Here is a 27,987-nt window from a genome sequence, read left to right on the forward strand (position 1 = left end):
AAGAAACTGTATATATACACAATGGAATATTACTCAGCATTAAAAGAGAATATAATTATGGCATTTGCAGGTAAATGGATGGAGCTGGAGAATATCATGCTAAGCAAAGTAAGCCAATCCCAAAAAACCAAAGGCCAAATATACTGATAGTGGATGCTGATCCATAATTGGGGGGGCATGGGGAAAAATGGAGGAACTTTGATTGGGCAAAGGGGAGGAGGGGAGGGGTGGGGACATGGGGGCAGGAAAGATGGTGGAATGTGATGAACATTATTACCCTAGGTACATGTATGATGGCACATATTGTGTACAGAGAAATGAAAAGTGTGCTGCAATTATGAACAATGAAACAAAATGCATTCTGCTGTCATATATACCTAATTAAAATAAATAAATAAATTTATTTTAAAAAATGACTGGAGGAGTGGGCATTAATACATCTTCTTCCAGACTGAACCAAAAGTCAACATTGTGGAGAATGCAAAAAAATCAACGTATGGATCCAACTTCTAAACTGGAGAACAAGCAAGTACCAATAAGTCTGAGAAATAGGCAAACAATCCTACCAATAACATAATTTGAGATAGGCAAACTATGACCAGGTGCTAGATGTGTGGCATAGAATCAGAGGCAAGAGAGAAACAGATGGCTGAAAAAGAGCTTGAGAACAGGGATCACACCTTCCTCATCCTCCTGTGTTTGGCACTTAGCACAATAGCTGTGGAAGAGTTGCTCTGTGAATAACTGTTAAACTGTATTGAGTAGACAGCCCACCAAGGTAATGCTGGGGGACTAGGTAAGATACAAACTTGGTGGTGTATAACTTGGTATCTTGATTTACAAATATTTCTACTCAACAAATTCTCAATCTTTGAGTGTTAAAGAGATTATCTTGGACTGGGGGATGTGGTTCAGTGGTAGAGAGCTTGCCTACTATGAACAAGGCCCTAGGTTTCTACCCTAGCACCACAAAAATAAAGAAATAAAAGAGAGAGAGATTGATTTTCTCTTAAATCCACAGTCTCTAAATAGACAGACAGACACACACACACCCCAACAAAATAACATTTTGGCTAAAATCTATGTCATTTATTTAGTCAAAAGACAACTGATTATCTTCTGTGGTCCAGGTCATGTTCTTGGTGCTGGAAACAGAGATAAATCCTGACCCTCAAGGAGCTTACAGTCTAGTGGGGAAAAGACACAAGAATAAATAAGTATAATATAACTAGAACATGCAAAGGGGACCACAATGGAAGACAAAGAGCAGAAAAACTTAAATCCTATGGTCAATGTCTATAGGAAAGACAAGACCCAGCTAATGGACATTTTTGTGAAAAATAAATAATGGTTGTCAAATGTGGCTCAGTAATTACTTACATCAGAAGTATCTGGAATATATTGTTAAAATACAGATTACCAGCACCCAACATTCTGATTAAGTAGGTCAGGGGCCTGGGTATCTGTATTTTAAAATATTCTGAGGAATCCATTTGAGAACCATGACATAGGGTTTGTCCTTTAATTGGAATGAGGAATGATCTGTACATCTGAAATACTAAGTTATGTTAGTTTTTAATGAGGAGCAGGGGAAAGAAAGGAGGAAGGGGTTGCCATTTATCAAGTTCTATTACAGTCTATATAAGGTAACAATTCTTAGAATAATCCTATGAGGTAGGTATAATAATCCCTATTTTTGCAGATGAAAAAATAAGAATTACAGAGTTTAATTCATTCAACATTATAAAGTAAAGAGAAAAGCAAACAGACATTTGAACCCAGATTCTCTTAAAGTCTGCCAATTTTCTATAACACCATACTGACACTGGGGACAAATTTATTGATTAAATGTTACAATTTTCTTTTAGTTCTTTGTTAGATCTCTCTAGGTAAATAAATATAAAGAACAGCCAGATGGTAGTTTATTCACACTCAATATAATTTATCCATGGATACATCCTTCTTTGGCAAGTTGGGATTGAGGGCAAAGATGAGAGGAACCATAAAACAAATGGCCATTTCTTCTTTTTTTCATCATCTTCTCACCTCTAGTGGAGGTGTTATGAAAAATGCACTATAGTACTGGGTATGGTGTTGCACGCCTATAATCCAAGTGATTTGGGAAGCTGAGGAAGGAGAATTGCAAGTTTGAGGCCAGCCTGGGTACTCAGTGAGATGCTGTCCAAAAAAAAAAAAAAAAGTGTGTATATCAGGGAGCTGGGGATGTAGCTCAGTGATATAGTGCCTGGTACTGGGGGGTGGGGGGAATGGGGTAAGGAAGAATATGTACTAATTGGGTCTGTCTAGAGGGAAAGGCAAACAACCACATACCCATGAATGAAATCCCACCTGACTTCAAAGATTCTTGGGATACAAAGTATTCAGAATATTGGAGGGCACTGAAGGAAAGTGGCAGGGCTGATACCAGACAAGTTTCTCAAAAGATGAATTGTCAGGACCAAGGGTTGGTCCAGAGTTTGCAAATAGCTCAACATTTTTGTTTTCTGTTGTGGTACTGGGCTTGAACCCAGAGCCCTACACAAGCTGGGCAAGTACTCTACCACTGAGATACACCCCTAGCCCTTTTTATATTTTATATTGAGTCAGGGTCTTACTAAATTGCTCAAGATTAGCTCAATATTACCATCCTCCTGCCTCAACCTCCTGAGTAGCTGGGATTACAGGTGTCTGCTGGAAATGGCTCAATATTTAGAGAAAATGTAGAAAGGATAGCAACTCCTTTAAGTTAAAATAAACACTCTCTACACACTGACTTAGAAGCACAACAAAATACTCAGCTCGAATAAATAATGGGAAATCCAATCCTTTTTAAAAAGCTTCTGGACAGGTCCAATAAGTCTTCCATAATGAAAAACATACACACACATGCAAGCACACAGCTTAAATGTCTACTCACCATAATTCAGTGTCACCCAGATCTTCCACAGGGGTAGTAGACAATTGGAGCACATTAGATAAAGAAAAGGGAAGGCATGGTACAGGTGATTAACAATAATACAGCAGGTGCCAGGTACTTTGAGCTCAGAAGGATGGAGTGTAACCACCATTCTCTTCTATCACTGAGCTTAGAGCCATAACAATGATACTACAACACATGAGTTCCCAGTGTTGAAGAACAACTTTGTTATTTCTGGAGTTTCAAGAAATTGCGGAGTCCTAAGATGAAGTTTTTTGGTGTTGAGAGATCAAACCCAGGGCCTCACTCATGCCAGGCAAGTGCTCTAACACTTAGCCATATGCCCAGCTCCAAGATGATTTTCGATAAAATCAACCCACAGCACTGATACCATGGACAGACGGCACACAGCTTAGATTTCACTATTTTGTATAACAGACTGTGAGCCAGATTTTATTATTGCTACAATTTCTCACAATCTGGGAACATGTGTGTCTAACCATTTTTTCATGTAATACTTAGTTGTTAAAAAAAATCATGCAAATATGGAATGATCTCCTCCTTAAAAAAGTGTTTTATTTACACTGCACTGATTCACCCCTTTCAAATGCATAGCTTCTAATAGGAAGAGTTAGAGGCATGGGTACCACAAATTGTGGTTTAACAATGTACAGGCACTATATCTGTTTATCCAGTTGTACCTGAAATCTGCTGATACCCCAAACCAGCTACACTAAAGCAAACTCTGGGGGGGTGGGCGCATCTAGATGGGAATATATAACAACATATATTAGAGCCTAACAGGATATTTGGGTTGTGCTTTTGGCCAGCTGACTGGCACATGGAAAAAGTATATAAAGCCCATATCTAACTACAGATCTTCAAGTTTATCATCATGGCACAAGTTCACAAAGATGCATAACTGGGAGAAATGAGCAACTGCAGTGTAATACTATGTAAAATCAAGTCAACCATTCTGCAGCTTCCTGGCTGTCTCTTTTTATGACCAGAAATACTTAAAAAGGAAACCTCAAGTGTGCTGAGGTAATTATCAGAACATTTGGGTACCTCTGTTCCTGAATATCAAGTATTAGGGCTCATCTCCACAATCCCGTTTTGCAATAAGCACATAGAGCAACTCAAGATAGACTCCTCATTAGATTAGGGGGTGGGTGGGCTCTAGATTATCCAGGGCTGAGCTGCTCTATGAAGGGTCAAACTTTACAACTCTTAAGTCTTATCCTGGTTCTGGGTACATTTCAGTTCTGCTCCAAGTCCACTTTGCTCCAATTCAGCGATGACAGACATATATTTGAATTCATTTGGTCTGAGGTTAAAGGTCTCCACTAAACCATAGGTCTCTTTCCGATCAGTGCCATAGAAGAGCTGGACTTGGTTGGCGATGCACTGTGCCTCAGCAACATTCTGAAAGGTAAAAAGAATTATAAGGTCTCTCCTTGTACAGGGCCACAGAACTCTGAGTCTGAGTTTTGTGGTAGTTGGGAGCTCTTAGGAATCATTGCTTCCGAAAGCTCTAACTCTGATTTCCCAAGCCTTGGTTAGGTGTTCCTACTCCATAAAACCAAATCGTCCTATGTTTATTACTATAAAAGTATTTATCACACTGTATTATATTTGTCCTTTTCCCCGCTCTTTCTGTCTTGCCTAATACAAATTCCTCAAAGATATAGACCAGGACTTGTTTTATATTTCTGCACACAGTGACATCTGGTGAATGTTTGCTGAATAAACTAATGCATATGTTCACAATTTCCTTCTACATTCAATTTCTAAATAACTGTTAAATATATCTACAAGGGAAAAAAAGAGCAAGGATTACCCAGGTCTGAGAACTACTTTGTAAGTACTAAGTTCTTGACTAACCAGACTTATACTTGAATAAAATCTGTTACTGATACCACCTCAGTGTGAAAAATAATGCGAAAGCTAGTTGTGATAGTTTCAAATAAAATGTGTCCACAAATTGTAAGATACTTCTCCCTTTGGTGGAGCATTTCATTAAGGGAGGGTGCACTCAGTGACTTGCTGCTAACAAACAGACTAAGATGAAATGATATGGAAGGATTATTGCTATTAAGACATAAGAGATTATAGCTCTGTCTTGGTTCACTCACCCTTGGGAAAGCCAGCTACTATACCATAAGGACATTCAAGTAGCCCTATGGAGAACCCAATGTGGTAAGGAACAAGGTTTCTGCCAACAGCCATGTGAGTGGGGCCAGAAGTGAATCAATCCTTAAGTTCAATCTGCCTTTGATGACTACAGTCCTAGCCAACATCCTAACAGCAACCTCATGAGACTTTGAGCCAGAATTACCCTGCGAAGCTGCTCCTGAATTCCTGCCCTAAAGAACTATGAGGCAATAAAGGTTTGCTGTTTTAAGCCACTAAGTTTTGAAGTAATTTGTTATGTAGCCATTTATAACCAATCTACCAGCAAAACCCCAGAAAAAGAAAAGGTTATTTTCTCTAAAGGCAGAGCAGGGACACAGTGAGCACAGGACTGTGGGGCTGTGGGGCAAGGGCCACACCCTCAAAACCTCACAAAAGAATTACCTCAAATGATTCTGACTTTTATTTCTACACATTCTGCAGTTCTAGTTCACCAGAGGCACTTATTTATCATCATGATGTTCATACGGCCAAAATCAAGCCCCAAAAGATACTGGAAAATTCCCATAAAAACTGACTGTTCAAAGTGTGATGTGTCTAGCTACTGAATGATGAAGATGAGTTTATAAATACTGTAGGCTGTGCTTCACCTCTATTCCCTCCCTGGGACTTTTAGGTAATTTCTCATTAGGCATTAATCTCTGAGACTGGATCTTCAATCAAAATCCTTTTCCCAAAAACCTAGCTATGTAAAATTAATAGAATTTTAAAGTTGGAAGGAGCCTCAGAGATCATCCAGTTCTCATTTAATAGGCCAGGAAACCAAAGTAGATGGGGTTCAGGGACAAGGCCAAGGTCATGTAGTTGGCCAGTGGCAGAACTGAATAATACCCAAGGGTGAGTGATCCAAGACAGAGCTATAATCTCTTATGTCTTAATAGCAATAATCCTTCCATATCATTTCAATACATTTCCCTACATTTCACTCCACTACGTTTCTGATAATTAAGATTATGATAGAGGCCACTAACTTTACTTCATCAATTTACCTTTCTTAAATTCAAACGTGCATCAGATGCAAACCCTAAAGTAAATGCGCTGCCACATGAGGCAGTTACTACCATTTTCTGAGCCCCAGAGTGGTAGGAATTCTGATATCAATCTTTTATTTGAGGTGGGATGGTGAAGGCAGGGGCAAATTTAGCTGTGTTCACTCTAGAACAGTGCTATCCAAAATATTCTGTAGAATCTTAAGGATTCTGTGGAGGTGCCTCAGGTCCCTTCCTCTCAGTTTTAGCTGTTATTTCCTGGGATTTTACATAAGATTTTGTTTGGATAAAGGGTTCCTCCCACCACTTTAAAAAAAAGTTTAAATGGTGTATAGGGAGGTAGGTTATAGGGAGAGAGGTAGACATCTCTCTTTCTCTCCTGGAGGGTTATGGAAAGCATCCCTTACTCCTTATTCACTCAGCCTTTTATTCTCTTGATTTTCAACATAAAACATTGGTTTCTTCCCTTTCCAACACCCACAAAGATAAATATACTAACTCCTTGTGATGCTCAATAAGAAGGTATTATTAACAGACTTGATTTTTTTTCTCTTTCAATTTTTTTTGTATCTGTTATGATTTGGATCTGGAATTGTCCTTCTAAAAAAATTCATGTTTTGAAAGTCTGGTTCCCAATGCAGTAAGGTTCAGAGATAGGGCTTTTATGAAAAGATTGGATTATGAGAGATGTAAGCTCATCAGTGGATTAATCCATTTGGTGGATTAATAATTTCAATGGACTACTAGGTGGTAAATGTAGTCAGGTGGGGTGTGGCTGGAAGAAGCAGATCATTGAAGGTTGTGCCTCTGGGGACTATATCTTGTTCCTGGCTCCTTGTTCTCTCTTTCTGCTTCCCAACTGCCATGATCTTCTGCTTTACTTCAGGCTCAAAGGAATGGAGTTGGCTAAACATGACTGAATCCTCTGAAACTGTCAGCTAAAATAAAATTTTCCTCCTCTAAATTATCCTTGTTAGGTATTCTGATCACAGCAACAAAAGGCTGACTAACACAATATATATTTACAATCAAAGTACCAAGTCCTGCCCATATTTTTCCCTCTCCATTTCTGCAGTCTTTTTCTCTCTTCCACCTTTACTAGTACTGCTCTAGTTCAGATCTGCACTATCTCTGGCCCAGACTATTCCAAATGTCTTCTAAATGATCACACTGACCAACTAGAACTGCAGAATGTTTAGGAAGCAAATAATTAAGGTTAGTGGTCTTAAAACCTAACTCTTCATCGGTTATTCTATATTAAACCCTTTAATAACTCTTTTCATGCCTTTAGGATAAGGCCAAACTTCTAAATACAGTCCTACAAACCTCCTTAAAAAATATGTATTTTTTTAATATATATATATAAATATATACATATTATGTATGTATATGTATCCCAAATGGCTTGGGATACATATACATACATACATACATACATACATACATAATATATGTATATTAACATTTACTTATGTTATTTTCTCAGTTGGTAACACCTCCCTTTCCCTGTCCCTCCTCTAGGAAGCTTTCTCACTTTGGGCTAGGCACAGTGCCCCATCCCTGACCCCACTTCTGAACCCTATATAGCACCAACTGCATTCCAATAAAATCATCTAATGATACAGATGTGGAGTCAAACAAGGTTATGTTTTTAAAATATATTACTAACTTTTTAGCATGAAGGTCACTTCAGAAGAAACCTCTAGTTTTTACATATTTCTATTCATCTGAGATTAATGCTTTACTATACTTGGAAATGCTGTACCTAAGGTGCACTTTTCATGTTCCAGTATATATGGGACCATACATGCATATTACATTTCTAGGTTTCCCTTCTCTATATCATGTAACTTTACAATAAATTCTAATGCATCTAGTTCTGTACTATACTGGAGCCTCATAGTCATTTATACAAGGCAATGAATGTTTCCTGGTATGTTGTCAAATATTATAAGGTCAAGAAACAAATTTCATGGTGATAAGAACTGTGTAGCAGTTTGAGACCACCAGAGTGAGGTGGTATGGAACAATGGAAAAAAGGAACAATGCAGAAAAGGCCTCCTCTGACCTCTAGAATCCTCTTTAAATATAATCAGATGCTGTGCTTTTACTGAAGACCAGAAAATATAGCACACTCTATCACATTTCCATGGTCAAATCAAACTTTGTCATTATAGGTAACTGTATTCCCTCCAAATCTCAATGTGAAACATATGCACTTTGTCTACTATTTCCTATCTTTCTAATTCACTCCCAACTCCAACAATCTATAACCCCACAATTCTCACTGTTTCAAACTTTCCTTATCTATTCACTTCCCCTTTACTCAGCTTTCATTCCTTGGTCAATAATTATAATCATTCCTTTGCATCTATCTTTAACTTCCTGACCCCTCAATCACTTATTATACTACTTGGTCAAACCATACCCCTAGTTAAATTCAACTTTCTCTCTGTGCCCTACCTATACAAAAATTCACTCTTCTTATTATGCTGTCATACCATGGGCAGGCAAACACTTCCATGAATAGTATATATTTTAGACTCTGTACATCATAGAATCTTTAACTATTCTATTCTGCTGTAGAACAAAAGCAGCCAAAGATAGTATGTAAACGAATGTACGTGGCTATGTTGCAATAAAACTTCTATTTATGGATGTTAAAATTTGAATTTCATATGCTTTTCACATATAATGAAATTTCTCTCTCTCTCTCTCTTTAACCTAATTAAAGATGTAGAAAACATTAGTAACTCATGGGCCTTATGAAAACAGCCTGTGGGTTGGATATAGTCCACAGTCTGTAACTTGCTGATCAATCCTAGACAATTTCATACTTTCTCTTTTTGACTCAAATGTCTAACATCTATTTTTCCATGCTTACTCTCAGTGATGGGCTTTCTTTTCTCTGAGCAATGGGGCAAGCACTTCTATAAGCTACTATTATCTCTATCCATTTAACTCTGTGTCCTTATACCCTGACTTCTCTCTGTTAATATGCTTCTGGCAAGAATCAAACCCTCATTCTCAGACTTGTCCACTCAAAAATATCACTCTTTCCCTCTTTGCCTTGTATTATCAATATTCCCCTCTCTATTGGATGTTTTCCATTAGCATATAAATGTTATTTATCCCATATTCAGAACAAAATACATTCCCACTTCTCTTCCTCTAGCTAGTGCTCCACTCTTTCCTTCGCTTAAGAGTTATTAATGTTTTCTCTTTCTAATTTCTCTTCCCATCCTCTCTTAAATCTATTCCAATCATGCTTGTATCATTATACCATCCCTTTGAAACTGCTCTCATAAATGTTCCCCCAAATCTCCATATTTGTTAAATCTAATAAATTCTCAGTCCTCATCTCATTTGTCCTATAAGCAAGTGAGATTTGGCCAATTATGCAATCCCTATGGCTTGAAACATTTTTCTCTTGGCTTTTATAGCATTCTACCATCTTAATTTTCCTTCTGCCTCACAACTGTTCCTTCTTAATCTTCTTTGCTAATACTTCTTCATCTCTCCAGGACTCAAGTTGTTAGACTTCTTCTCTATCTTCACTTATTTCTTTGGTGATTTCATTCAGTCTTGTGGCTTTAAGTACAATTTGTGTGTTGACAATCCCATATTTGTATCTGTAGCCTGAACCTCTCCCCTGAATACCATACTCATATATCTAACTGCCTACTACTTGGAGATCTAATAGGTATCTCAGATTCAACATGTCTAGAAGTGAGCTCCTGATTTTTCTTCCAAACCTATTACTTCTGAAATCTTGTCTATCTCAGTTAATGGCAAATCTGCATTTCTAGAAAGGATTTTAGGTGCCTTCCAGTTGAGTATGATGTGCAGAAGATTTATGAGGAAGGAAGAATGGGAAAAATGGAACTGGACAGTGTTATGAATAAAAATCAGGGAATTAATTAATGCTACTGTGATATATTAGCTGAATAACACTGTCCTTCTCACTATGCATCTGCTAAGAGAAAGAGAGACAGGGAAAATAAGTGAATGTTGTAATGAAGAATCTCAGGGTAAAGAGGCTCTAAAGTGTCACTATATTGAGGACACCCTGAACTATTTCTGTCAGATAATGAGATTGAAATGAGCAAGAACTAGACAAAGAAGTTGTATAGTAATCATAAAACTACTTCTTGTATTGTGCAGTGAGAACACAATGGACATTACTAGCTGTGAGCATGAACGTACTCAGTGCTCTATCCTGGTGATTCCAAGTGGAAAAGGAAATCATGTATATAATGAAGGTTACATATGTGAGAAGTGTAGAGGAAGATAAAAGAGAGAACTATTCTAGACTTTCAGCTCTTCTCTACACTTAGGAAGCCATTTATTTGTCCACCATATCTCTTACCTGAAATTCTTACGGTCAGATTTGTCTTGGATTCAGAATTATTTTATAAAGGTAATAGGTACAGATAATATGGAAATATGGATTATACAACTCCCCACAGAAAATACACTTAGTATTTCCCTAATAAAATATGTAATATTCTATGTCAAGTGGGACTAATAGGACTATAAATGGCCTCATCTCAGTTTAAATGAACATTTACCTCCCAAATGAATTTAAGCCGAGTATAGTTTGTTTATTTTGGTATCAGGGATTGACCCAAGGAGTACTTAACCACCAAGCCACATCCCCAGCCCTTATTTATATTTTATTTAGAGACAAGGTCTCGCTACGTTGCTTAGGGCCTCACTAAGTTGCTGAGGCTGGCTTTGAACTCACAACCCTCCTGCCTCAGTGTCCCAAGCTGCTGGGAAGGTCAAGTAAGGTTTGTGACCAAATGAGTATTAGGAAATGATTTTCAGGGGCTGGGGCTGTGGCTTAGAGGTAGAGCACTTGCCTACCATGCGTGAAGCACCAGGTTCAATCCTCAGCACCACATAAAAATAAAATAAAGATATTGTGTCCACCTATCACTAAAAAATAAATATTTTAAAAAAAGGAAAATTATTTTCAGAGCCTATGGATTTCAGAGTTGTGAAAAGATGATTGAGGATGTGTTGTAGCTTCAAATAGCAAAAGTGTGAGCAAGATCAAATTATTTTCAACTTTGTAAATAAGAAACAAATTAGGGAAATACTAAGAGTGTTTTCTGTGGGGAGTTGTATAATCCATAGTTCCACATTATCTGTACCTATTACCTTTAGGTCTCTAGAATTTTACCTCTCATGAACTTTCACAGAAGAGTAACACCTTCAGAACCACTAAGTAAATTCAAAGAGGTAAATGTTGATTCTTACCAGAAAAGTGGAATCCATTTCTGCTGTCATCAGTACTAGGCCCTTTTCTTCCTTAAGTTCAGGGTAGTGATATAAAATCAGTTGGCTGGCTGCAGTGTCCCCCCGGGTCTGCAAGAAGAATACTTATCAAGCTCAATAAGGTACCACCACAACAAACTGCAATTTCAAAGCAATAGAGAGTCTGGAGGAAATTCTGGTTCTTAAAAGCCCCTTGGGTGGCTAGTGAGTTGGAGGACTGGTATGTGGGGGCAAGGTCAGACTTACAAAGGCACAGTGAAACTGACAGTTTGCAGGATGTTATTTGTGTCTTCAATTGGAAAAGATTTGGCTTTTTTCCCAGAAAATGTTTATAGAAGGCAGTGAATCCTTCATTGTGACTATACATTTAAAACCAAAATGGCACAAGCAGCTACCAAATCAAGTTCTAAAGAAAGCAATATGCCTGTGTAATTCTCACTTTTATGGACTAGTTCATTTCATAGCTAAAATCTACTCTCCTTGGCTGGCTCTGAAGATGGAGTAAGCTGCAACAAAAGCTAGAGATATAGTCCAGATTTGTAGTGTACAGTTTTAAAATATAATCTGGTTAGGGAAGGGAGGAGGGAAAAAGTATGAGAACATCATAATTTCACGAGGAAGCATCTGTGAGCTACCTTGCTCAGCAAAATATCGACTTTTGTTTAAAAGATTCAAATGCTTTGAATCTAACTTTTTAAATCTAATGTTCGGGAATAAACAAAAAAAGGAAGCAAACAAAATGACATTCATTAAATGGAAAATATTAATCTAGCACCTCAGAAGGTGCTGACTTGGTTAATACAAAATACAAAAGACACAGAACCTTCCTCAGTGGGCTTATAGCTTGGATTAAAAAGATAACATCCTAACTTAGCCATATTTGTTAAGTGGGGCACATGCAGTAAGAGCTATTGAGGTCTGGGGAAGAGACAAAAGAGAGCCAGATATAGTAAGAAAAAGTAATCTAAGGTCTTTTCTCTAATTTCTTGACATTAAGTGGAGCCTAGAAAAATAGCCCAACATTCAAAGTATGATAGTTCAGCAGTGCTATAACAAATAATGCTGGGAGTTAATAAATATTCTGTGCCCCAAACCTCAGAAAGGGCTTCTAGTCCTAACAACGAGCAGGCCTTTCTTCCTACCCTTTTGCTTGGTAGGGCACAAGCCACCTACCTGAATATTTATAAGTGCAGTGAAGTGGAGTTCAGTACCTGTCCACTGTCCTACAAAGAACTCATAACCTTCCCTTCTTGGTAGTGCACACAGAAACTGGGAAAAAAATACACAAGGAGACAATTAAATAAAAGAAGCCATTTGCTCTAGGTCCATCCACTTGCATCTATTACCCCATTTTTATCAATACTTGTTTTTTAAAACATTTTAGAATTATGAAATTCATATGACAATATAACACTTTTCAGCCCACTTAAGAAATAAAGCATTAGAGATATAATTTGAGGATCCCTTTGCATGCCATTCCAATCCCATTCTAGAGTTTACATTCAGTCCTGTATCTATCTATCATTCCCTTCTGTTTTTATATTTTTAATACATATGTGTAAATCTATAAGCAAAATATACTATTTGAGCATTCAAAAACTTTAAATCTTATCAAACTGTATATATCCTCTTATAACTTGCTTTTTTTTTTATAAGACACTGATGGACCTTTATTTTATTAATTTATTTATATGTGATACTGAGAATTGAACCCAGTGCCTCACACATGCTAGGCAAGTGCTGTACCACTGAGCCACAACCCATAACTTCCTTTCTTGAATTCATATTAGGCTTCTGAGACTAATATATGTTGATAAATATAATCCTTTAATTTTTCACTATTGTATGCAATTCTACTACAAACATTTTTCACGATTTATTCATCTATTTTTTTCTTAATGAACATTTGGGTCTTTTTCAATTTCTAAGTTTACTAATGGTATTGAAATAACTTGTTCGAATTGCTATAAAATCATTTAATAATACTGGCACATGACTTTAGATTAAATACCAAGAAATTATTAGTTTTATGCCCAGGATGCTTAGAATTGAAGATGAGCAGTAGAGAATGGTGCCAGAATAAAATAAAGTCCAATAGATACTAGTCACAGAGTTGTTTTCTTACTGGCAACTACTCAGGCTCTGATTCATTACTATTAAATATCTGAGACAACCTTGGTGGCTATTTGATATTCTTTATTAGGGGGAAATAAGCTTATGGAGTTTTATTTAGGCATATTTGAAGTATAATAAATTATATACATTTGAAGTACATATTATACATTTAATATTTGTATTAAAATTTGATTTGTTCTATTACTTGCATACTGTGAAACCATTACTATAATCAACTTAATGAACATATCTATGGTCTCTAAAAGTTTTTCTGTATCCTTTTGTAATTCATACCTCCCCGTCCCCTACTGTCCCTATGCAATCACTGATTTGCTTTCTGTGACTTTAGATCAGTCTATATTTTAGAATTTGTATAAATGGTAGCATGGAATATGTCCTTTATCAGGGAAGGTTGGCTTCTTTCACTCAGCATTATTGTTTTGTGATCTATCCATGCTGTTCTATGTATTCATTCATTTTTATTGCTGAAGATTATTGTGTGTATAGGTGCAGATGTATGTTTTTTCTCTCTCCCCCCTCATAATTTCTATGCACTTGTGACTCACATTTGGATTATTTCTATTATTTAGTTATTATGAACTGAGCTATTTGAACATTCATGAATAGGTCAGTATATGACTGCTTTTAGTTTTTTTGGAAAAATATCTAGGAATAGAATGTCTAGTTAATATGGTAGGTGTGGGCTTACACTTAAAGAAATTATTTTCTAACATGGTTGTACCATTTTATACAATCAATAGCAGTATATGAGAGTTCCAGTTGTTCCATATCTTCACCAACACTTGGCATCATCAGTCTTTTTAATTTCAATTATTCTAGTGGTATCTTATTAAGGTTTTAATTTGCATTCTCATAATAACTAATGAGAATTCAATGAGAACTAATAAGCATCTTTTCAGCTGCTTATCTGTCACTTCACTCCTTAGGTAAAACATCTATTCAAATCTCTTGTCCATTTTTTTAATTGCATTGTCTGTCCTCTTTATTATTGTAATAAGAGTTTTTAACATAACTTGGGTTGCTTCCACCATTTTATTATTTTGATAAGTGCTGTTAAGAATATAAGTGTACAAGTGTACAAATATTTTACTTTTGATGAAACCTAATCTAATGATTTGTTTTCTTTTGTAGTTTGTGCTTTTCATGGCATAATTAAGAAATCTTTGCTCAACTAAACCTATGACTTCCTCTTTTATTTTTTCTTCCATTAGTTTTTATTTATGTCTACAACCTATTTTGAATCAACTTTTATGTAGTATGAGATAAGAGTAGAGGTTCATTTTCTTTTCATATGGCTATCCAATCATTTTAGCACCTTTGTTGAAACCATTATCCTTTTCCTATTTAATTATTCTGGCATTTTTCTTGAAAAACAACTAACCTGAAATAGATTGGTCTATTTCTGGACTCTATCCTGTTCCACTGATTTCTATGTCTATTTATGCTAATACTACAATTTTTTTGGTACTGAGGATTAAACCCAGTGGTGTTTTACCAGAGCCACATCCCCAGCCCTTTTTAATTTTTTATTTCGAGACAGGTTCTAAGTTGCTTAGGGCCTCGCTAAGTTGTTCAGGCTAGTCTCAAACTTGCAATTATTTTGCCTCAGCCTCCCAAGTCACTGAGATTATAAGCATGTGCCACTATGCCCAGCTCTATACTGTTTTTAGTACTATACCAAAGCCTATTGAGATTTTGACTGGAATTGTATAAACCTAGAGATCAATTTGGAGAGAACTGACATCTTAACAATATTGAGTCATCCAATCCAAGAACATGACATATCTCTCCTTTTACTTAGATTTTTTTTGTGTGTATGTGTGGTGCTGGGGATTAAGGCAAGCACTCTACCAACTGAGCTATATCTCCAGCTTTAAATAATTCTTTATTTTTTGTCAGCAATGTTTGGAAAAAAAAATTGAAAAATCCTAGAAATTATTACCAATAGTAGCCCAGCTGTAAAGTCAGCTACCCATTCTCTTTCCCTGGAACCTTCTGAAAGCTCATTATTTTAGCAACAACCTCAAAAATAGGCACATATTACCAGAATAGCATGGCCAAAACTACAAAGAAAATTGCCAGTAAATTAGGAACTTGAGAGAGGTTGCAAAGATCAAGGTCTCAGGTACCTTGCACTTACCCTAATAGATGAAGACCAACATCAGAAAGGCCTGATATGTGGCAGAGAGCTAAAAAACCCATGGCTTATTGGGTAAAACCCACATTATTTTGTAAGGCTATAAATATCACTTATCAGTACAATTAATATGTGGGCATCTTTGTTAAATAAACAGTACACCATAACAAGTGAGAGTATGGAATATGATGGAATGGGTTGGAAAACACCTTTCTTGGCAGTACTGCTAAGCAATCCTTACGTGGTCACCAAAAACTTACTGTTGGACAGGACTGCGCCCGGTTCCAGATCAAATCAAACTTCTCTTTCTGTAAGTCAGAAAAGAGTAAATTAGTTCACAAACAGGGAAACACAAAAGACCACAGTCACAATTAAATTCACCAAGATTGGATTCTAGAACTATCAACAACTAAAACAATCTTTTAAGTTTCATAATTTATAAATCACTCTTGTAACAGAAAGACAAGAGAAGTCAGATGTGTGCTTTGCTGTTCATTATCAGAATTAAGAGTGAAAATAATGCTTCAACTCTCCAGGGAACTCACTAAGTCAGTCCAAGGGAGAGCTGAGAAGGTTTGCTCAAACACTAACTTGGTATAAGAAATCTAAAATATAATGAAAAGTACAGATTGTTTTGACTGTTGAACTCATGAAGGGTATAGCTATATATGTATATGAGGCTAAAAAATAGAACAAAGCAAAAACTGATAGTGATACCCTCATACATAACAACCAAAAGGTCTGGCTTTATCCTTCTATCTGTTTTCTTCCTTATTCTTACATTTATTCGTGTAAGCAAGTATATATTTTATGCGTGATATAATTAAGCTTAATCTAAGCCACTTCCTCTTCAGAGAAGAAAAAGAACATTGAAGAACAAGTTGATAACCCAGTATTTAAAATGTTTTCCTGTCAGCAGAAGGGCATTAAACTAGAGAAGCCAACAGCATCCCTTTCCAGTCACAGACCTTAATGGTCAAGCCAGTGACAATCTCTAAGACAGAAATTTCAAGAGCGAAAAAACCAAGAAAATGCTATTTGCTAAGGGAAAACGCCACAGAAAGACTAGGAGGAAGCTCCAAGTCAGCTTGGGTATGTTATTTATAGATAAGAAGTGAAGAAAGCTATACTAGAGGCTATGTCTTAAATTCCAACAGCCGGGTTGAAAACATCAAAAAGAAATAAAAGACATCTGGAAATTACTCAGCAACATGAACTTATACCATGCTCCCTTGTCAGAGACTTAACTCAGAGACATTTCTAAACCAGAAAGAGGGAAAACAAAAGCCATAAATATACCATATGGAGCTTCCAATCTTTGGCGCTTAAGGCATAATAAAAACCCTCAGAGCTGTAAAATCCAAGTTCTCAAGAGGCTATAAACACAAGAAAAGTTAAGGCAACTGCCGGCTAAGGTTAGAGCACTGACCTTCATACTGTAACACTTTCATTTCCCGTCCAAACTACTTACAGGAATAACTGCATAGACTGTATCTTTTGCTGCAAAATACTGCTGCCAAATCTGTATAGAAAAAAAGGGGTAAATTTGTGATATGTGGGTAATCTTTTCAACCTATGCCAAGAAATGGTGATAATTTTCATTTGCTCAGAATAATATTCTACTTGATAGCAAAGAGGAAAAACCCACTATAGTGCTTTTATAACTAATATATAATTACAAAGATGATTTAATGCCACACACTCCTCTAAATGATTAAATTCTAATTCTTACTAACAAATTCTGCCAGAGAAATAGATTCTATGACCTTTGAAATCACTCCTTTCAAGATGTGCCTTGTGATCCTCTTTTGAGATCCTTTTTTTTTTTTTTTTTTTTGGTATCTTCTTTCTTTCCTCCCCAAATCCTCATCTCTCCAGACAACTGTGGGCCTGTTACTGATAGCCAGAACATCAGTCATTCAGAGTACAGGATCTGGAGTCAGGAGGACATGGATGTAGATTCCAGTTCCAATCATTTACTAGCTGTGCTACCTTGGGTAAATCACTGAAACTCCCTAAATAACATCAATAAAATAGCAATAATATCAACCTCACAGGATTGTTGTGAAGACTAGCTGAACTAATACAGGTTTGTGCTTGGCACAAAGTAAACACTAAAAGTAATGCTAGCCTTTATTAGCTAATTTTGCCATGTTATAGGCAGCTTCCTACTTCCTGAAAGTCTTTCATATAAGGAAGAGATCAAATTTTCTAGGTGACTTTGGTATAGATAAGACAGAAGCTGACTCTCATGATGCAAATACCAAAGTGTAGGGAATACAAATTTATATAATGAAATTACAAAATTAGAAAATAAGGAAAAGAAAAATATGCCCATAGTCTTACTACCAGAAAAGAATCACTATTGTTATTTTTGATATATGTTTCTAGCATATCTTAAGAATATTTTTTCTGTTATAATATAAATAGATATAATATATATGCAATACTGTCTCTTGTTTTTTTTTAATCCCCTCTATATCACATACATGCTCTGTGTTTATATTTTTCATTACTATTATTTTTATTGTTTTCCATTTTTTATGTTATTGGCTCTCACTGGAAAAGCCTTCCTCTCTATCTCTGACCCCCCAATCTTTCCTGTTCTCTGAAGCTGAGAACAACTACGTTTTTCCACGTAGTCTCACTTGGTCATTTCAATCAGATGAAATGAAATAAGGCAGGAGGAGATAACAGACACATTCTATACACAAAATGACAACATTAACCAGGGCACAGAAGTCAAGAAAGGCATCAGAACCAAGGAGACCTCTGAGTGAGCACATGTTGAAGAATGGGTCATCCTTTCCTAAAATTGCTCTGCTCTGTCAATATTCCCATAAAATATATGGCCCCAGAACGATGGCTCAGTGGTAAAGTACTTACCTAGCATGTGCAAGGCCCTGGGTTTGATCCCTGGCACCACATAAACACACACAAACACATACACACACACAAGTCCCAACTGAAGATACTAATCAAAGTGTGATCTAGCTTACCAAAATATAGAGCACAAAAAACCCCACTACTTCCTAGAACCTAAGCAAACCACTCAACTAATGCAGCCTAACATTGCCTTTTCTTTCTTCTTTCTCTCTCTCTCTCTCTCTTTTTTTTTTTTTGGTGCTTGGGATTGAACCCAGGGCTTTGTGCATGTAAGGCAAGCACTCTACCAACTGAGCTATATCCCCAGGCCAGACTTCTTAATTTAAGGATAGCATATTCTGATCATTTTGATTTAATTTATGATATTAGCAAAGTTTATGAATGAACACTGAAATTTATTAAACTAATAGATATTTCCTAACTTGGCTGGCCTTCACTACTCAAAAATTATTTCAATGAACACAAATTTGTATTTACATTTATAGGTCTAAATGATAACTCTATGATCAGGCCTCCTAGACCTGGTTTTCTTGCTCCGAAGTGACATGTATGGTGCCCAAGTTCCACTGGCACTCCTTCCCAAAGTCATAGCCTGATGTCCCCCTGAGACTTTGCATACGTCTCTATTAACAGAAACTGAATCTTGTGCTGGTTTTATTTGTTTTTATGTTTGTCCCTCCACTAAACTTATTGAGAATAGGAAATTTTGTTTGGTACAGGATCTGGAGTCAGGAGGACATGGATGTAGATTCCAGCTCCAATCCCATGTTCCACTTGCACTCCTTGGTAAATGCTTGGTAAAATAAATGATATAACATCCAAAGGAAATGCATTACAACTCTAAGTGAATATGACGCAAAGTCAAACAGACATGGATTTGAGTTCCAGCTCCCTCAACTATAAATTGAGACTGACAACACCTTCTTCACAGAGTGGTCATAAAAATTTAATTAAATAATGCATATGAAGCACTAGGGATAATACCTGACAGATATGTTACTTCTATTATTATTTTGATAAATAGTACATATACCTAAAATGAAATTCAAGAAATGCCAAAAAATAGCTTTTTCTATAGTCTCATTAGAAAAGAACCAGACATAAAAAGGTAACTGGCAATGAAAATCAAGGCATATACAATGACCAAATAGGCAGGATAGATGAGGAGTGTTTGAAGGAAGGAGTTCAAGAAGTTTCTTGCAGAAGGTTCTGGAATCATGGAAGATTATGAATGTCAAAAAAAAAAAAAGAAAAAAGAAAGAAACAAAAAGAAATGAGAAGTTACTTAACATCTGTAAGCAGGTTCCCAACATAATATTTTTATTCATTTAAGAACTATAGCCCTTACTCAGTACTAGGCATTGTTCTAAGTACTTTATAAATATTAATTCATTTAATTCTCAACTCTTTGAATGTATGTACTGTTATCTCTACTTTAAAATAGAGAAACTAAGACTCAAAAAGGTAACTAACTTGTCCATGTCAGACAATTAGGAGGTGGTCAAGCTAGGACTTAAAACTGGCAATCTATGTTTTAACCAGTATGCTATGCTTCCCTATAAGGCAAGCAGGACTCAGCTGGTGAGAATATGATATGTAGAGGGGGGAGAAATGGGAACAGGAAACCTACTGGAAAGATAATATAGTAATCCAGGTATAGGGTATTTTTGGTTTTAAATTAGATGTAGGCAACAGGAATGAAAAAGGGAAAATACAAGTTGGTTAGTTATATGAGAGCAAGACCAAGAAAGACAAGTTTATGCCACTGTTCATGTAATTCATCACTTTTGCCTCATATAACTACTTTTTCATTTTGACTAAAAAGAGGTATCAGAAAATGTATGCTCTTTCTACTCTCAGATTTGGTTCACAGAACACATTTTCATGGAGTATGCCAATTCATTTTCATTCATTACCTGTTTTATTTCTTCTGCAGTTTTGTCTTTCACCATCTCAATGTTTAAGATTGAACTGAGAGTCTTGAAAGAGAAAATAAAAAGCAATTAACTCCTACAATAAAAACAATAATAATAAACCCCCCTCCCCACAGCTTGATTCTGTAGGAATTCTTGTAGGAAACAACCTATTGGCACATCGAAACAGAGCTTCAGTAAGTATAGAAAAAGTATATGAAAATCTATATATGCTCAGAGACAGTGAGTCCCCAGCCCACACAGTTTTTCATAGTTCTTTTCCTGGGGGCTATCTATTAGGTCACCATGTTCATGCTTCACTCTCACCAATGAGTTCTATAGAACTTTGCAGCTGTTAAAAGGAGAAAGGTGGCTGTTATTTTTAATGTAACTGCTCTTTTACCAGAGATGGTTCCTTATGTGCAAATTAAGTGACAGACTAAATATGTTTTTATTTGATTATTAAAACTACTTCCTAAAGAAAGGAAGGATGTTACTATGTTTCCTTCAAATTTTCTCCAGAACCTATACTTGAACTAGGGTCAAGGATACAAAAATTCATAGAAATATTTCTCATCTCTAGGTGAAAAATCATCTTATACAAAATCACTTAACCACAGTAAATATGTTCAATTTTTTAGCCTCTTGATATAAAATGTCTCCTATGACTTTAGATTTGGATCTTTATATTTAATTAGAAACCTACCTTGTCCTTAGTGAATCCTCTGCTTATAGACTGTTTCCCCAAGGTATCTGTCTGAAATACATGATGAGACAGGATATCAATCTATGCTTTATTCATAGGAAAAAGGAAATCCATTTAGCTGAAGTGCACAAGCTCATTAAATAATTTTGCACTTAAGAACTCACTTCTTTCCACTCTTTATAACAACTGTACACATTACTCTAAGAGTTCCTGTTCATGAAACAACTTGTCCCTGACTAAGACTTTGAGATGCAGAGATGAGAAAAGATTTGTCAGTAACCATTATCAGCTAGTACTGAGAGTTCATTCTATACTTGCCACTATGAATATGAGGGATTCCTTTGCAGAATTTGGTCTGCTCGGGTTTTCTGTGATTGGCTCTTTCAACTGTTTCACATTGAGCTGCAGAAAAGATGAAAATATAAAGATATTTTTTTAAGACTGCTTCTCATTTCCGATGGCAGGTGTCCTTTGTAGACTAGAGTCTTTCTGAGTACTCAGTCTTTTTCTTTTTCATGGTGCTGGGGATTGAACCCAGGGCCTTGTGCATGTGAAGCAGGCACTCTACCAACTGAGCTATATCCCAAGTTCTCCCTTCTTTTTTTTAGTAGTAGGAATTGAACCTGGGGGCCTCATACATGATAGGCAAGTTGAGTACTCAGTCTCAACGGTCTTTCCATTAAATTAGACTCCCTCTCAAAAAGGCAAAAAACAACTGAAAGTGATTATTTTATCTCCTGGCTTACTAGCTTTGACAGAAGCTATACACTAGAAATCCTAGTTCGAGTTGTTGTTGATATAGGAATGCTGGTGGATGGCTGATAGTTCTGAATCTTCTATTCAGTCTCTAAGTTTAAGACTATGACTTTCAAAGGTAAGGAGTACAGCCTATACATAGGATTTTGAAGCTAAAAAATACTTTTTCTGCATAAGACCTAGCTTTTGTCACTCTATGATTTAATGAATCCAAACCTTTCAAAAATTATATATATAGAACCTGGACCCACAAAAGAGAGAGAAATCTGGTATAGGAGCTAGGATTATGGCTCAGTGGTAGAGCATTTGCCTAGCACATGTGAGGCCCTGGGATCAATCCTTGGTACCACATAAAAATAAATAAGTAAGTAAATAAATAAAATAAAGGTATTGTGTCCATCTATAACTAGAAATATTTTTTTTTTAAAAAACCTGATGCAGAAAAATCCATTATACAAAAATATAGTCTTGTCTTTTGGTCATATATTAGTGGCATCCTAAAGTAGCTGCTTCTTCATATGTAAGCATACTAAAAAGGAGTAGTTCTTACTACTCATTCCCAGGTATACCATGAAAACAAAACAAACAAAACACCCATTTTCCCTGAGATGGATACTTTGAGTCTGGGGAAGAATTTGTTTGTCATACTAATTGATTATATGGTTACCATCAGCCTTCCTTTGTCTAGCTAGATAAGGAAGATATATAGTAAGTGAATATTTACCTAATAGTTGCAATAATTAAAATTAAGTACTTATTCTGTATCTTATCATTATATAGTTAATTTTTAAGTATGCTTACAAAAAAAGGTGCAAAGAGGTTTCCTATATAACATTGAAAGTTTGCAATACAGTAATATTTCCAAGAGCTTCTGACTGGTAATCTTGCTACTATAAACATTTATTACAGGAAATATATTTCTTACTATAGGTCATGGTCAAAGAGGTTGAAAAATACTGCATTAGATTAATTTTCCTATATACAGCTTTCCTCATATTTTCCAGCCAGCTTTGATTCCTTGTTTAAGGATAATAATGGCTAATATGTACTAAATACTTCTTATGTGATTACATATTAAGTACTTACTGTGTGCTAGGGACTATGCTAAAAAGTTTTGCATAATATCTCACAACTCTGTAAGGTAGGTACTGTTATTATTCCTTTATCACAGAGAAGCAAACTGAGACATGGAGAACTTGTATAAGTTGCTTGGAGAGTCACCCAAATAGTAGGTAGAAGAGCTAAGATTCAGTTCCTGAAATCTGGCTCCAGAGCCCATCCTCTTACCAAGTAAGTTGTCTATCTCCACTTCCAAAACCCAATCCTCACTTGGAGGTTAATGACTAACCTATTTCTTTAGTCTTTACATTTCTCTCTGCTCAAGGCTAGGGGCATCCTTTGGATACACAGCTCTTGCTGGACTGACCTTGGGCAAAATACTTCACTATTTCCTAAAATCCTTTACTTTCAAAAGTCTTCCTCTATTTAACCTAGTTCCTTAACAAGGGGTGGGAGTGGAGTATGAATGGGCAATAGTTGGACATCAGCAATCTAAATCCAGCTTGCCAACTGTTTTAGTAAATAATTTTTGTTTTTTGGTGGGGTGGGGGGCACTGGGAATTGAATATAGGTCTTATGCATGCTAGGCAAGTGCTCTCTACTACTGAGTTACACCCCCAGTCCTATAAATAAAATTCGACTAGAACATAACCACACACTCATTCATTTACTTACTGTCTGCTTTTGTAGTATAATAGCAGAACTGAGTAGTTGCAACAGAGACCATATGGCCTACCAAGCCTAAAATATTTACTATTGGGTCTTTTACAGAAAATGTTTAATGATCCCCGTTCTATTTCAAAGTTCCCCTTTCTCCTCTTGGCTTAATTCAAATCCTCTAGCCTTATGGTTTGGATCTGAAATGTCTTTCAAAGGCTCACGTATTGAAGCCTTGGTCCCCACTGCAGTAATGTCCAGAGTTGGGGCTTTGGGGAAGTGATTGGATCATGAGGACTCTGATCTTATCAATGGATTAATTCATTGATGGATTCATAATCTGATGGCATTATTGCAAAGTGGTGGAAACTATAGAAGATGAGACCTTGGGGGCATGCTCTTGGGGACTATATCTTGTTTCCAGCTCCTTTCTTTCTGCCATTTCCTCTCCTATACCCTTCCATCATGATATTTTGCCTCACCTCAGGCCCAAAGCATTGGAGCCAGCAGACCATGGACTGAAACTTCTGAAACCACGAATCAAATTAAACATTTTTTACTTTATGTTGATTTTCTCAGGTGTTTTATCAGAGATGAAAAGCTGACTAACACACCCAAACTCTTCCTATCCTGGATCAAGTCCTACCTTCCCTGAGAAATTTTCCCTGATTCCTTCAGTCCAGTGTTGTTTACACCTTGCCTTCACCATTAGCCTGCTCGTGCTGGGAGCAGGGAGCTATCTTTTTCATCCCTCTGTATCTCCACCATGACCACACTATGTTGCCCTGAAACAGCAGGTTAAACATATATGGTTGAAGACTGAGTAGAGAGAGGCTATGTTCAGATTATCTAGTTAACCCATCAAGGAGCCCACTTCAAGGGTAAGGGTTGTAGGGTATAGGGAGGGGTACTGGTAAGCCAATAGCATAAAAAGGGGCAGGTCTTACCTTCTCCATACACTTGATAAAATCACCTTGTCGTGAATGCCCCACTGGCTGCTTTCGAAACTCACCGCGCTTCTCTAAGCGAGACTCAAAAGCAGCTGGGTCAGACCTGATCAAAGATAAAACAACATAAACCACCTGGGTTGCTCTGGATTTTGAAATAATAAAGCATTGTGTTCCATCTCAACAGAGAAAGGACACAGGAATTCAGAGAGGCTGAAGTATTTGTCTGGACTGGGCACAGGCCTGAAAGTCAAGAAAGTAGAAAAACAAATCCAGCCACGTGACTATTATTAATCCTTAAGGGGCTAGCAAAACATTTTTTTTTTCTCCTGCAGGCTACTTCCCAGGCAAATACAGGGATTGGTCTCTAAGATATTGACACTCTAGTGACAAAGAATCCTCAGGATGGAAAGTGTATTTTGAGGTCATTTTACTGGGTCATCTCCGCAGGAAGGAATCCTATAGCACATCTATGTAGTGTCCAAGCTTTTATTGAACATATTTAGTTCTTTGATATCTCCTCAGGTTAAACATCAGTTTTATTCAGATCTGGGTAACTCAAAGAACTCAACTATCCTATTTTGCAGAAGATTTAGCATCTGAGGGTTTCCCTGACCTGTTTTCCAAAGAACCTGCATATAGAATATGAGAAATTGTCTTTTATGTTAAAATGGGGCTGATCTTCAGGCTTGAAGTCTAGTTTTGGGCTGCCATCCTTGTTAAGAATTCTTCAGGCTGTGGGTCTGATGGTGGGATATTTGACAAAGATATTATCCAGGGACTCTCTAGCTCCTTGATTGTAAGGACTGTAGTGTTATGGGTGAAATCTATAGGAACCAGGGACATCTTGGCTACCCCCCGGTAGACCTTCCCAGTCAAGGCATTATATGGAGCCCCTCTCCCATAAAATTCATTTCTGGAGGTGAGATCAAATATCACTCCCTTCACTGACATGTAGATAGGCAGATCTTCTTCCTTACCTCTGGAAGGACTGTGTCAGTCCTACTAATGGCCACAGACACCTGGGTCATGGTAAGCCCATAGAGAGGAGAGGCATCCTGGGCCTTAGGGATAGAGAAATAAATAAGACAGAGTCCCTACCTGAAGGAGCTTACTATCCAGTGGGGGAGACAGACATGTAAATAAGTATATAAGAATGCTACAGGTATTGTCATGAAAATTTGTTCAAATATCCCTGAATGACTGAGGTGGTTTCATGCTCTATACTTTTGATTATGTTAGTCTCCCCCTTATCTGGAATTTCTCATTTCTCTCTTCCAATTGTATGCATGAGTGCTAGACCATAGTACTCAAAGGAATTTTAGGTAATAAATAAGGCTAAAGAGAACAACAGATATTAGGGTGTGAAGTCAGTGTGGCACCTTGGAAAGCTTACTCTTCAGGAAATAACAGTCTGTGTAAATGTTGATGGAATGATCTGGTAGGGAAGGAGAGCAAAACCATTATTTGTTCATGAGTTCAGAATGAGTGGGAGCTGTGGGCTGGGGTTGTAGCTCAGTGTCAGAGTGCTTGCCTAGCATGAGTGAGGCACTGGGTTCAATTCTTAGCATCACATATAAATGAATAAAACAAAGGTCCATCGACAACAAAAAAAACAAACTTAAAAAAAAAAGAATGAATGGGAGATGTTAGGCTTGTATCATCTGAATGTGAGTGGACAACTCTTCAGATGCTTGTGCATTAAGGGATAAAAGAAAAAATTGGAAAGGAATGTAGGTCAGGGAAAAGTTTCTGAAATGACAAATACTTGAAAATATCTAAATGCAGAGGGCAAAATCACTCCATTCATTTATTCCATTGTTGTTTCAAAAATCGAGAAAGATCAAGATAATAGCAGTGAGATCGAAACAGACCCCCTTTGAAATTAAAAGCAACTTCCTGATCATTGCTTTTCTGCATCCTGAATCTCCTCATGCTTGAGGGCAGAGGCTAAGGAAGACTGACATATACTCTGGCTAAGCACAGATTAATCTACATATTATACCACCAGGCTTTTGTTTCTACAAATGCAACTGCTTCTGTGGAACCAGTGGAAAGCAATCTAGCTACTTTTCCCTGGTTTAAACAAACTACATAAAATTTCTTTTTCTATTGTTTGCCTATTTCCTATGCAGGCAGGTGGTGAAATGCAGGTAGCTGGGATCCAGGCAGGCTTCCTGGCTTGGCTGCCATAACAAGATGGACTGAGTTGGAAACTACTCTGCCAAAGTCTCTCCTAAGTCTTTCCACCTTTGGTCTCTTTCAGCTGGCTCTTTCTTTCAAATTCTTCAGGCTCTTCTGTGCTCCTTAGCTTCCCAAATCCCTTCTAATCTCTAGGTCCTTCCCTATAAAAGTGTTGGGAACCCTGGATTCAGTCAAATTCCAACCAGCTGGGTAGCCTTTGGTAAGTTTCTTCCTCTCTCTGGTCTTCAGTTTCCTTAACATGAGAGAGTTTGACAGATGAAACAACTGTGACAACACTGGTCTTTGTGGCACTTCTCCCTCCCATAACCTCCTTCCCATGCAGTTTAGGGCCCTAAATGAGGAGCCTGGGAATCCAAACTTTGGGCCAGGCCTCTGCTGACTCAATATGTGACCTTGAGCAAAAAAAGTCCCTTCTCTGGAAGGCTTCATTTTCCCATTTCTACAATGAAAATAGATCTCTCTCATCTGACTCACAGGGTTGTCAAAAAGTCCCCCTTAGCGTTCTGACAACTAAAAATAAAGACAACTGTGGAAAGAGCCAGGGCTTTTCAGAAACTAAATAGCTGTGAGATCTTAGGCCAGTGCTCTAGTCTCTCCAACCCTCGATACACTATCTTCACAGTGGGGACTGCACTAGTGCCCACCACGCGCGGAATCTCCGGCCACGGCCAATTACCAGCACCCCCCATCCCCCCCCCCTCGCTAGCCGGCCGGGGCGCACCTGCGCAGCTGCTGAATCTTGTCTCGGTAGCGGTCGTAGAAGGGGTTGGCCTCGAGCTCGGCCCCGACCTCACTGCCCTCCGCGCCCCCAGAAGGCCGGCCTGAGCCGAGGCGCATAGGGAAAGCGCGCAGCTGTGAGGGTGAAACGAACCCAAGGCTCAGGGCGCGGCTCCGCACCGTGCACAGGCCTCGGTAGAGCCCGGCCACCTGCAGGACAGCTGGGCCCGCGCCACCAGCAGCCATCACCATAGCCGCCATGGCCGACCCCATCTCCTCCTCTTCAGGAGAGTCGGCCCCCGGCCCGCGCGTCCCCTCCATCGTCCTCCGGGTCTGCGGCGCTCGCGCTACACCAAGGTGGTTCCGCGCGCCCCAGGTTCCGGGTTCAGGAGATACGCTAGGCGAAACGGGGAAGAGGGTAAAGAGTTGGGGACGGGGGGCTCGCCGCTCCAGCCCTGCCTGTCCGCCCTGCGTGTGCCTCGGCCC

The 27,987-nt window shown here is 37.7% G+C and overlaps 1 protein-coding gene across 1 annotated transcript; it reads right to left on the reverse strand.

Annotated features, from left to right (window-relative positions):
- Nucleotides 1–1,918: 1,918 nt before the first annotated feature.
- Atpaf1 (ATP synthase mitochondrial F1 complex assembly factor 1) lies at nt 1,919–27,967 on the reverse strand. The gene is made up of 9 exons (XM_027937221.2): nt 27,506–27,967; nt 24,580–24,685; nt 21,161–21,211; nt 20,458–20,520; nt 17,127–17,177; nt 15,916–15,963; nt 12,556–12,651; nt 11,365–11,472; nt 1,919–4,342 (listed from the first exon to the last, which is right to left on the reverse strand). The coding sequence occupies exons 1-9, from the start codon at nt 27,820–27,822 to the stop codon at nt 4,148–4,150; spliced, it is 1,035 nt and encodes a 344-aa protein (XP_027793022.2). The 5' UTR covers nt 27,823–27,967; the 3' UTR covers nt 1,919–4,147.
- Nucleotides 27,968–27,987: the final 20 nt, after the last annotated feature.

This window comes from Marmota flaviventris, chromosome 10 (genome assembly GCF_047511675.1).
Source record: "Marmota flaviventris isolate mMarFla1 chromosome 10, mMarFla1.hap1, whole genome shotgun sequence".
NCBI lineage: Eukaryota > Metazoa > Chordata > Mammalia > Rodentia > Sciuridae > Marmota > Marmota flaviventris.

Bases quoted from the DNA above. Each gene is read 5' to 3' on its own strand.
- Atpaf1 (XM_027937221.2), bottom strand. From the start codon at position 27,822: ATGGAGGGGACGCGCGGGCCGGGGGCCGACTCTCCTGAAGAGGAGGAG. The intron at 20,521-21,160 runs GTAGGTTTCTAA...TTCTCTTTCAAG, and splicing joins GAGGATTCACTAAGGACAAG to ACTCTCAGTTCAATCTTAAA. The intron at 4,343-11,364 runs GTAAGAATCAAC...TTTACCTTTCAG, and splicing joins AAATGGATTCCACTTTTCTG to AATGTTGCTGAGGCACAGTG.